This window comes from Hemitrygon akajei, chromosome 1 (assembly GCF_048418815.1).
Source record: "Hemitrygon akajei chromosome 1, sHemAka1.3, whole genome shotgun sequence".
NCBI lineage: Eukaryota > Metazoa > Chordata > Chondrichthyes > Myliobatiformes > Dasyatidae > Hemitrygon > Hemitrygon akajei.
In genome coordinates, this window is record NC_133124.1 from 171,678,190 (window position 1) to 171,690,960 (window position 12,771).

Here is a 12,771-nt window from a genome sequence, read left to right on the forward strand (position 1 = left end):
CCATGTCCTGCACCAACCTGCTCCAGATCAAGCTCTTAAATGTCAAACCATCCAAGCTGACATTATCCGTCTTGAGAACTCTGATCATTTCCTATATCTTGTTCTTTCTTCAAGAGCCAACTGTGATCTTGAAATAAATCGCGGAATAGGCTGTGCGAATGGAGCTTTTGCCAGATTAAGAAAAAGGCCAGAACTAAGTTTGTGGTCTGAAAAGCTATAGTCCTCCTCTCCTTGCTATATGGGATGGAGTTATGGACAACATACAGCAGAGATATAAAACCCCTAGAAATTAAATATCAGATGCCTCCAAAAGATTTTGAGAGTTAGCTGGAAGAACAGGCATAGTAACTCCAGCATCCTGTAGGAAGCTAACATTATCTCTGTAGCCACAGTTGTGACTCAACACCAGTTACACTGGGTTGGCCACATCATGCGTCCACCAGACACCTGCCTCTCTGAGGAAGTGCCACATCAACCTGAATGGAAGGGAGAAATTAGCACAGGGTAGGAGAAGTTGGAGAAGGACTGTCTATGAGGGGACTGCATAGTTTGAAGAATATCTGCACCGTACTGCTGAGAGTAAACAACTTCAATGACTTCAATGTAAGGAGAGACTGGAAAAGGCCCAACCAGCTACATCCACCACCACTTCAATGATCTACACCTGCCAACATTGCAATAGGACTTGTGGATCACGGATTGGCCTCTTCAGTCATCTCAAAACCCACAAGCAACCAGATTAAAGACCAGGAGAAGAATCATACCAGTGATTACTGCTGCTGATGATGACAGTTACATTTACTTTGTGTTTTATACGATTGTTTTTATATTTATATTTATTGTGATTCTTATGGGAAGTAGCAATCATTTAATTTTCCGTTACACTCGTGCACTGAGGAATGACAGTAAATAATCTTGAATATTTAACTGTCCATGTCGTTCCGCAGATGCTGCCTGACCCGCTCAGTTATTGCAGCAGTTTATTCATTTGTTCCAAAGCCCACGATCTGCGGATCCATGAAATTAATAATCTCGCATTAATTCCCCGCATTTGGCTTTTGTAATAGTCTTGCTACATTACTGCATGGGTAGTGTCGCAATGTTGCGAGACTGGCAGGCGATGACGTCTAATTTCAGAGTGTGGGTAGCGTGGAGGAGGTTGGCTTCTCTTTGCAGAGGGACCATAAGCTGTATGTATATATATAAATATATGTGGGTTCAATACATATTGTTCTGCAGCCACCTTCCTGCCCACTTGAGACACACCCTTAGAGATGATCTTTCTGTGTAGTCACAATGGAAGAGAATTGATGTAACACGCCGGACTCGGAGGGGCTCTGGCATATTCGTCGTGTTCTGAGACTTCTTTTCAGACTCGGAGGACTAACAGGAGTCTGAAGACAGGTATCGTGTACATTGTCGTGAAAGGCACCGAGCAGGGACGGCATCAGAAGTCATAGGGACAGATCTATAACCACCATCGCTGTTCTCCGTTAATGTAATTTCCCACCTGGGACTCTTGAGTCCGAGCTCAGCAACACTCGCTAGAAACTGCGGAATCGTGTCCGGAAGTAGTGGCTTGCCTTTCTGAAATCGACCTTCCGTGCGCATTAAACGGCCGAGGCGCTGAGGTCACCGGAGAAAGGAAACACTGGAATGAAGTTCAAGAGCGGCAGAGAGGGAATGCAGCCCGTTCCATTGCTCCTTCACCTTCTGCTTCTAGCCGCGGTTCTTTCTCGGGGTAGGTAAAATATTTACAGATAATGTCTTTCTTGCCTTAAAACCGTGATTCTGCTTTTATAACCTCAAAGGAAGGCAGCTGAGCTTTGACATTGTTAGTTACGGTGAGATTATTTAATACACTGAATTGATATTCTAAGAACGCACAGGGTACAAGTTGTCAGTTATATAAATATACAAAAAAAAAAGAAACATAAAATGGCGAAAACACATAGCAAAGCAGCGTCCTATATAGCGGCAACATGACCTCTCCGCTCCTAAACTCAATCCCACGATTGATGAAGGCCAGTGCACCGTATGGTTTCTTAACCACAGAGTCAACCTGCCACACTGCCAAGAGTCTTACCATTAGTAGTATATTCTGTCATCATATTTGACCTATCAAAATGAACACTTATCTGGGTTGAACTCCATCTGCCACTTCTCAGCCCTTTTTTTGCATCCTATCAATGTCCAGCTGTAACCTCTGACAGCCCTCCACACTATTCACAACACCTCCAACCTTTGTGTCATCAGCTAATTTACTAACCCACCCCTCCACTTCTTCATCCAGGTCATTTATAAAAAAGCACGGAGTAGGGGTCCCAGAACAGATCCCTGAGGCACACCACTGGTGACTGACCTCCATGCAGAATATGACCTGTCTACAACCATTCTTTGCCTTCTATGGGCAAGCCAGTTCTGGATCAACAAAGCAATGTCCCTTCGGACCCCATGCCTCCTTACTTTCTCAATAAGCCTTGCATGGAGTACCTTGTCAAATGCCTGGCTGAAATCCATATACACTACATCCATTGCTCTACTATCATCAATATGTTTAGACACATCCTCAAAATTTTCAATCAGGCTAGTAAAGCATGACCTGCCTTTCACAAAGCCAAGCTGACTTTTCCTAATCATTTTATGCCTCTCCAGATTTTCATGATTCCTGCCTCTCAGGATTTTTTCCATGAACTTAGCAACAACTGAAGTAAGACTCACTGGTCTATAATTCCCTGGGCTATCTCTACACCCTTTCTTGTATAAGGGAACAACATCTGCAACCCTCCAATCCTCTGGAACCTTTACTGTCCCCATTGATAATGCAAAGATCATTGCCAGAGGCTCAGCAATCTCTTCCCTCGCCTCCCACAGTAGGCTGGGGTACATCTCGTCAGGTCCCGGTGACTTATGCAACTCGATGCTTTCCAAAATCTCCTGCACATCCTCTTTCTTAATATCTACATGCTCAAGCTTTTCCGTCCGCTGTAAGTCATCCCTACAATCGCCAAGATCCTTTTCCATAGTGAATACTGAAGCAAAGTATTCATTAAGTACCTCTGTTATCTCCTCCGGTTCCATACACACCTTTCTACTGTCACACTTGATCAGTCCTATTCTCTCACATCTTATCCTCTTGCTCTTCACATACTTGTAGAATGCCTTGGGGGCTTCCTTAATACTAACCGCCAAGGTCTTCTCATGGCCCCTTCTGGCTCTCCTAATTTCTTTCTTGAGCTCCTTCCTAATAGCCTTATAATCTTCTAGATCTCTATCATTACCTAGTTTTTTGAACCTTTCGTAAGCTCTTCTTTTCTTCTTGACTAGATTTACAACAACCTTTGTACACCATGCTTCCTGTACCTTACCATCCTTTCTCTGTCTCATTAGAACGAACCTAAGCAGAACTCCACACAAATATCCCCTGGATATTTGCCACATTTCTTCTGTACATTTCCCTGAGAACATCGGTTTCCAATTTATACTTCAAGTTCCTCTCTGATAGCCTCATATTTCCCCTTATTCCAATTGAACGCTTTCCTAACTTGTCTGTTCCTCTCCCTTTCCAATGCTATGGTGAAAGAGATAGAGTTGTGATCACTATTTCCATAATGCCCTCCCACTGGAGAGATCTGACACCTGACCAGGTTCATTTCCCAATACCAGATCAATTACAGCCTCTCCTCTTGTAGGCTTATCTACATATTGTGTCAAGAAACCTTCTTGAACACACCTAACAAACTCCACCCCATCTAAACATGCCAATCGATATCTGGGATATTTAACCCTACCAATAGAAAGGAATAATTTGGAACAGACATTGACTCGATCGGCTGAACGGTCTCAAACATAATAAATAATGAGGCCTCATTTCTTGATAATGTTCGGAAATTTAGTTAACTTTTCAGGGTACCTCGTACACGCTATCAACAAAACAGAACATCATTTTAGCTCGTTTGTGTTCTTTTTGCATCTTGCCCCCGAGCATCGCTGGGCAGCAGAGCTCTGTTGCTCACTCCTCACTGCCCACTTTCCCGGGGAAGGAAACCGTTAGAGATTTATACAATGTGGAAACTTCAGCCCGTCTCATCCATGCCACCTGTGCGCGCATGGTTGGGGTGAGCTGCCTTGCTGAACGGAAGCAGTCCGGGTGAGGGAGGTAGTCCCACGGTGCTGTCGAGGATGGAATTCTAGGGTTAAAGTCCAGTGATGGAGGAGAAAGTGATGCTAAGTGCTAAGTGTTGGTGGTGTGCAACTCGGAGAGAACCATTGTGTTCCCGCGCCTGCAGCCCTTGTCCCTGGTTGCAGAGGTCGTCAGTAAAAGGCCCGGTGTTATAACCCATGTCAATGAACTGCAATCCATTATGTATCCCCCAGTTAGACTGAAGTCAAATCTCTGCCATGATGATTGTTTCTTTACTTCTTTTAAATTCTTGCTTCTGAAGTTTCGAAATAACCGACCTTTGTTCTTCATGAAAGTGACAGGCGACAGGAAAGAGGAGCAGCGTGTCTGCAGAGAAGAGAGCTTCGGTGACGATGCCCATGACGTGGCGCTCAATTGCTCAGATCCATCCTATGCCCAGCCAGTCCTTGTCCAGTGGCGCTGGTCCCAACTTCCGGGCCCGACAAAGGAGGTTCTGTTGCTACAACTTCTGAATGGCAACTTGACGAAGTACACGGGGAGGGCGGCGCTGGCTTTCTCCACACAGTCCTGCGTTAACAGCGGAGACTGCACTCTTACCCTGAAACCTCGGAAGGACGATACCGGATTGTATCATTGTGTGGTTTGGACCAAACTTCGCATCACAGAAACAAAGATCCGCTTGGTATATAAAGGTCAGCCGTTCATTCAACAAACCCCCATAAAGTATATAGATTTATGCAGCACAGAAACGTTTCTTCGGCCCATCTTGTCTAAATAGACCACCGTGCCTCCCTGTACTGATCCCTGTGACCTGCAGTAATCCCGCATCACTCTATATCCCGCTCATTCGTGTACCATGCCAGATCCAGGTGACCTTACTGTTTCTATCTTCCCTGGCCACTTGTTTCCAATACCGATTGGGAAAAATTTACTCAGCAGATGCATTCTAAATCTCTTCACCTTAAACCCATAAACTCTAGTTTCAGACTTGCTTGCCATGCGAAATAGACACAGCAAGTCTGCCTTATCTTTTACTCTCAAACAGACCTAGCAAATCCCGAGGACTCTGCCCCTCCAGTGCAGGTAACTCTCCTCCGCTCCCTGAACTGTCTCCAATTTATTTGCATCTTTCCAATAACGTGGTGACAAAACTAAACACTACTCTGCGTGCACACTAACCAAGGTTTTGTGCAGTTGAAGCCTGATACCCCAGTTCATGTCCCAGTGATGCAGGTGGTAAAACTTCAATTATGCCATACATCTTCCTCGCCACCTGGTATACCAATGTTCCTAGAACTGTTTCAGGAAACTGTGTTGTTGTGCGCAAGGTACCTCTGTTCTATGTAATTTCCGACACTGTTTACAGCAGTTTGCAGGTGTCTGTGTTAAATCCTATCTGCAAGTTCCGTGCCCATTTTCCCAGTTGAACTATATCTTAATATAAGTTTAATCGACTCCCTTCACTGGCCATCACATCGTAAATTTTGGTTTCCCTTGTATTCATCCCACCTACAGTCTCTTGAACTCATTATACCTCAAACAACAGAGAATCCAGCAGGAATCCATTTGACACATGACTACTCATACGGCTCCAATCTGAAAAGCTGCCATCTCACTCCTAATACCAAAATCAATGTTGTCTCCAATTTACTAACTCATCCTGAATCCTATGCGACCCAATCTTCCAGACCAACCTACCTTGCGAAAGTCCATGGACTATCTATTGATAGTTCAATAATACCCCATAAATTCATGAGACTTAATTTTCGACAGACGAAACCATGCTGACCATCCCGAATCAGTCCTTGCCTTCCTCTGATCCTGTCTCAGAATTACCTGCAGTAACTTTTGCACCACCGACGTTAGGCTCACCCGCCTGGGATTCCTGGTTTATCCATAATGTATTTGATTATAATATATATTTCTGTTTTTCACCACGTAAATCGATCCTGGGTTATTCGAGTAATGACGAGCAACCTCTGCAGCCCGGTAGTCTCCTATAAAGACAATATAACACCCGCCCAAGATCTTTACTGACTTAGAAAGGAATTGCCGCTCGTTTCCCTTCCACATTGCACAGCAGAAGCGCAGTGCCGTAGCGCCGCGGTTTGCAGGAGAACACATTGCTCCCTCCATGCACTCCCCAGATACCAGATGAATCCCCAGATGAATGCCCTGTTTATCCCGCATTTCCCAGCAGCTGTGAGAACATCCAGGTGGAGTAGTCCCATGGGGGGTCTGAGCTTTAATCAATTTCCTACCATGGCCGATAAAGATTTTCTATTATAGCAGATCCTGCTGCTGTTCTCCGCAATTTCACACACTGTTGCCTGAAATGCCTGATGAATTACATCCAGTCCCGCGCTAAATCGTTTGGTTTTCAGCAGGTGATTTCAAAACTGCCTACATCGTGGCAGGAGCGTGTGGCGGAGTGTTGATGATTGCAGCTGTTATCCTGTTGATATATCTCAGAAGGAGAGCGAGGAATCTGGGCAAGTATCCGGGAGACTGATTGGTGGCTGAGCAATCGGCAGTAAGGTGGTATCATTCCATTGTTAAAACCGATTCTATACCGGGGGCTGGAGGGCTCTTGCAGCCTTATTGCCCATCTGTAGAGGTCGGTTGAGAAGGTCGAGTCGCCTTCAGAAATAGCCGCAACCTCTCAAACACCGGCACTCTCCACACCCGCCCCCGGGTAAAGCAGGTGCGGCACTGAAGACGTCTGCGACCAGGGGCTGGAAGTATGGAGTTGTGCGGAACACCTGCACAGGCAGGTGTCCAGGGAAAATCTCAGGGAAGCTCCATCCCTTACCCTAGCGATCAAACGCCAGTGGGGAACGTTTTAAAGCAGATTACAGGGCAGCAGGAAACCTCTCCAGGAGTGAGTGAGTGTGTGTGTGTGTGTGTGTGTGTGTGTGTGTGTGTGTGTGTGTGTGTGTGTGTGTGTGTGTGTGTGTGTGTGTGTGTGTGTGTGTGTGTGTGTGTGTGTGTGTGTGTCTGTCTGTCTGTCTGTCTGTGCGCATGCGTGGGGGTAGAATGGGGCGCTGAATTGGAGGTGATGGTTGATGATATGTCATCTATTTTTCTTGTATCACCACAGATGGTTCTTTTGACCTTCAGGTACGTGAAATCAAATACAAATCGCATTATTTTATAGAAATGTAATGCATATGGCAAATGTATTTAAAATATTGAAACATCCGATGTACTTAGTAACTAACGCAGTCCTTAAAATCTGTTAATACAATCATCGTTAATCTAATTATAATCACAAATTCACATTCTGGTTATTTTTTGACAATGAACTCCCGTTCTAGATTTTTTTCCACAAGGTTCCTTCAGGATCTTACATGATTCAATCACTTTCAGTTCTGTGAGTGGATGCAAGGTTAATCTGACCAATCTTTGTTCATACAACTCGCTTATCCAACGAGTCAATCCAACAAACCTATTCTGAATTGATCTAATACATTAACGTAATTTCTTAAAGGTGAGAGTTACAGTGCAGTTGTCGATATTCTGTCGATAATTCCCTGTATCACTTCAGTTAAGCCGCCCTTTGCAATGAAAGGAAACATTCTGTTTGCTCCCCTTATTACCTGCATGCTGATTTCCTACGAACTGTGCACCAGGGTAGGCGGATCTCTCTGCCTTTCCAAGCCCTGCAGCTTCTCGTCATTTACGTCAAATATAGCTTTCTGACACATTTGGTTTATTAAAAGAATTACTACATTTCTAGCTAACTATTTAGTTTTTTGAAATCTACATTGTTTTATTCTTCATTGTGTGGGACATAGTTGTTCATGCTCATTTGAAACATTTCTATTGCTCATTTAAAATGCTTCTGTAGCTTCACAAAGAGGCACCTGGAGACATACCAATTGCCGCTGTAGTCTAACATGCCACTGAAAGCAGAAATCATTTGTTAGTCATGAACCACATGTCTTTTAAATGTTGTCATTTTACCTACCACAACCACTTCCTCTGGTTGCTCGTTCCACGTAACCACCACATAGTGTAAACAAGTTGCCCCCAGGCCCATTTTAAACTTTCCTCTCCTACTGTAAACTTATAATACCAAAGTTCATAAGACATAGGAAAATAATTAAGCCATTCAGCATATCAAGTCTACATTTCATTATAGATGATTTATTATCACTGTCAACCTAATTATTCTGTGTTCCCCGTAATCTTAAACTCCCTGACTAATCATCCAATTTAAATATACCCAACGACTTGGCCTCCTCAGCCATCTGTGGCAATGAATACCGCATAGTTACTACTCTAATACATTACTTCTCTGTTCTAAATGAATGTCTCTCTATTTTGATGTTGTGCCCTCTGATTCTAGACTCATCCACTATAGGAAACATTCTCTCCACATCCACCTTGTCTGGGCCTTTCAATATTCAATTGATTTCATTCAGATTCCCCCACATCTTATCTCCAGTGTGTACAGTTCCAACACTCATCATAAGTTAAACCTTTCATTTTGGGAATCATTCCCATGAACCTCATCTGTACCCTTTCTAATGCCAACAATTATTTCTTAAGATAAGGGGCAATACTACCGCAATACTCCAAATGTGGCCTGACCAATGCTTTATAAAGCCTCAGTATTACATCTTTGGCTTTATAAAACCTCAGTATTACATCCTTGGCGTTATAAAGCCTCAGTATTACATCTTTGGCTTTATAAAGCCTCAGTATTGCATCTTTGGTCATTTTGAGAGAGGAAAGCTTAAAATGGGCCCAAGGGCTAACATTGCATCTGTCATCCTTACCATTGACTCAACCTGAAAATTAACCTTTAGGATCTTTTGCACAATGACTTCAAAATCCTTTTGCACATGCGATCTTGATTTTTCTTCTCATTTAGAACATAGTCTTCCCCTTTATTCCTTCTACCAAAGTGCATGACAATACGTTTTCCCTACAAAATATTCTATCTGCCACTTCCTTGTCCATTCTCCTAATCTGTCCAAGTCCTTTTGTAGACTCTATGATTCCTCAACACTACTTGCTCCTCCACATATCTTCAAATTGTCCGCAAAACCTGGCCATATAACTATCAGTTCCGTTATCCAAATCATTGACATGCAAACTGAAAAGAAATGGTAGCAACGCCAACTCCGGAAGACCACCACTAGTCACAAGCAACCAATCAGAAAAGGCCCCCTTTATTCTGACACTTTGCCTCATGCCAATCAGCCAGTCTTCTATCCATGCTAGCATCTTTCCAAGATGCCTCATGTGTGCACCTTGTTAAGGACACAACATCCACTGATTCACCTTTGTCCACACTGCTTCTTATTTCCTCAAAGAATTCCAGCAGATTTTTAAGGCAGAATTTCACCTTAAGGAAACCATGCTGACTTTGGCCTACTGTATTACATGCCTCCAAGTACCCCAAAGTATCACCCTTAATGTCCTCAGAAACTTTTATGATCACCCCTAATCCTTCATTCCATTGAAAATCTACCCTCCCCTTGTAACTCAAGCTCCAGCCCGAAACATCCTTTTAATTTTTTGTTGATAGCACAATAATTGGGTGCCAGGAGGGTACAGGTTTCAGGGGCCATGATGATTAACTCATATTTGATGTTCCTACCACTTCACCGGTACTGAATGACCATTGAGAATTCTGGATTCTTTTTTCTTTTGCAGATCTTATCAATGCACTGCATTTTGCTTTAATGAAAGGGTAGTTGTTGTTGTCAGGCTGACAGATCTTTGTATGTTTTTGTGAGTTCTGCGGAAAATGTGGTCCCTGAATGATATTTCAATGTTCAATGGCGTTGACATGGCTATAGTCATGCACAACCTGTTTTAAGTTTTCTACTGATTTCGGTGGTAGGAATGCTGCCAGTCACAAACTTAGGACCACTGGTGTACATAAGGATCTTCAAGACCTTATAAATAGCTCCTTGAAACTGACAATACACGGCGAAAGGTTGTTAATGAAGGCTAATGGTATTCTTGTCTTCATTGGCCTGAGCATGTAAGTCATGTTGCAGTCACGCAGAATTTTGGATAGGCCACGCTTGGAACTCTGCTTGCAGTCCCAATCTCTCTGTTACAGGAAACACGTGTGGTCGTTGGAGAAAGTACGGAAGGCGTTCACCAGAATGCTGTCTGAATTAAGGAGTATTGGCTCTGAAGAGAGGTTGGGCAAACTTAGGTTGTTTTCTCTGGAAGATGAGCAGAGATCTGATAGAGGGCTAAAAAAATTATGAGAGGCACAGATAGGGAAGATGATCTGAGTCTTTTATGCCCAGGTGAAAATGTCAAATTTTTGAGAGCATAGGTGTGGTAAACTATGTATACCTGTCTGGACATGCCCCTCTGCTGACTGCTCCTGTGGCTCCTCCCACAGACCCCTGTATAAAGGCGATTGGAGGCACTGCTCCTCCCTCAGTCTCCAAGATGTCATGGTCCCTTTTGCTGCTAATAAAAGCCTATCGTTCACCTCCCGTCTCCGACAGTTATTGATGGTGCATCAATAGGGTTAAGGTGAAAGGAGAATTTTTTGAAGGAAATGCATGAAGCAAGATTTTGGGTACTAAGTCTGGGTGTGGGTACAAAGTGCAGTGGTGGAAGTAGATATAATGCAATATTTCAGAGGCAGATAGACAGGCACACAAACAGGCAGAGAATGGAGGGATATAATTTGTGTACTAGCAGATGTTTACTTTAATTTTTTATTACTGTTGGCACAGTCATGTATTGCCGAAGAGCCTGTTCATGTTCGCTGTACCATCAAAATACAGTATCGATAGCTGGAGATCAGTGTTCAGTTACAATTAGTGATTCATATTTATAATAAACAGGAACTTTATTGCCATTCATTGCAGATGCATCAGCAAAATGGGGAGAACCGAGAACCCTTGTATGCTGTAAGTATGGAAACAAATTCATTCTATTGATCAGCCTTTTATTCACAAAGAAATAATAAAATGGATGAAACAAATGTTTACTGAAGTTTATCCATTCTTTCAAGAACCTCAACCAAGCTGAACGTGACCTCTATAGCAATCTGAATGTGTAAGATCCAAAGGTAAGTTTGTCAAAATTCATTACAATGTCCCTGTATAACGTTTCCCTTAGAATCCTGCAAATCAGGCGCATTCTTGTTTTTCTAGAAACATGGAATTTAATTTATAGGAGGAATGCTATTGTTGTCCTGATGCACTTAAGTACAGATCACTGGAAGCAGAACTGTGGAGGGAAACATTGCTGATGTCTGCATAGGCATTAGACTGAGGCCCTGCCTATTCTCCCAGGGTGTCTTCCAGAACCTTTAACAACATCCCTAAGAACACAATATTAGGTCTGGTGTTGCCCTTGAAGTCCTAGCCAATATCTACCTCTTAATTGACGTACGAAAATGATCAGACAGTCTGGGCCGTATGTCTTGGGACACAAGAGACTGCAGACTGTGGAATTGGAAGTGAAACTGGTGGAGGATCTCAATGATTCAAGCAGCATCTGTGGTGGAGAATGGATGAGTCACCATCTGTTTTGTTGCTTGGCTGGCTGAGTCTCTCCAGCTGTTTGTTGCTTGGTTGTTATTAATCACCATGCCAGTGCACAGGGTCTCCTGCACACTGACGTGGTGGTTGCATTTCCTGTCCAGAAGTCACTTTGGGAAGTTCCGAGCTAGTGACAAACTCTATTGCTTTCCAGATCAATGATGTGTGAACCCTGTGGGTCAGCGAGAAGGACTGACATTGGAAGGATACTTCTATAAGGTGTAGAACGACAACAAACACCTATTTTCTACTGCACCTCATCACACTTTGTGATAGATACCTCAAGAAACAAATAAAACATTTTTTTATTGAATTTTCTATATCAATCACTTAAACAGCTCTGAGTAATCAAGGACACATAAGCCATGAATGTTGTGAACCTAACTTCCATTGTTGACACTCTGCAATCTTTGTTGGCCTTTTGCCGCCATGGTTTGTGGAGTGGAACTTGAAACTTACTTGCATGCGCTGTTGTTGCAAGCTAATCATTAATTTCTACTGGATAATTTTTAACATGTACTTTCACTTCAGAAATGTGTAATATGTCTTATATTCCAAATAAAAGGATTTAACCTGTCTGGTGGTAAATATATGGCGTTAATTATAAAATTGTTAAAGAATAATGTTCATACATGATATTAGAGTCATAGAGTGGTACGTCACAGAATTAGACCCTTCTGCCCATCCAGTGGAATACTAACTGCTGTTTTGATGAGTCTTAACAACCCACACATGGACCATGGAGCTCCACAACACTCCCACACATGTACTCAATTCGTTTGAATGCTGTAATCAAACATTGGTTCAATTTGGTGATGGCTTATAACAGGTCTTCCTGTTATAAATCAGGAAAGAAAACACAGAGGCGAAAAAAAAACTGCAGGTACTGGAATCTCAAGCAACCCGCAAGATGCCAGAGTAACAAAGCAAGGAAAGAAAACGGATTATTAATGTTTCAGGCAGAATCCCTTCAGCTGGATTGAGGTGGGGGTGTTGAGGGGAATTCTCAGTTCCAGAAGAGCAAAATGGGTGAGTTTGAAATATTTGATAGTGAGGCAGCAGCTCATGGCAAAGTTAGTAAAGTGAATGATTTCT

General features: G+C 43.0%; 1 protein-coding gene across 3 annotated transcripts; it reads left to right on the plus strand.

Annotated features, from left to right (window-relative positions):
* The first annotated feature begins 1,172 nt into the window (after positions 1-1,172).
* LOC140732317 (uncharacterized) lies at positions 1,173-12,252 on the plus strand. 3 transcript variants are annotated; one of them, XM_073054792.1, is made up of 7 exons: positions 1,173-1,741; positions 4,480-4,836; positions 6,529-6,636; positions 7,245-7,264; positions 10,999-11,040; positions 11,145-11,201; positions 11,831-12,252. In XM_073054792.1, exons 1-6 carry the CDS (start codon positions 1,657-1,659, stop codon positions 11,190-11,192), a joined length of 660 nt encoding a protein of 219 aa, XP_072910893.1. In that variant the 5' UTR covers positions 1,173-1,656; the 3' UTR covers positions 11,193-11,201; positions 11,831-12,252. The 3 variants fall into 3 exon arrangements, with proteins under 3 accessions (XP_072910893.1, XP_072910901.1, XP_072910912.1); XM_073054800.1 differs by having other exon boundaries at positions 6,532-6,636; XM_073054811.1 differs by having other exon boundaries at positions 4,486-4,836.
* The last annotated feature ends 519 nt before the right edge of the window (positions 12,253-12,771 follow it).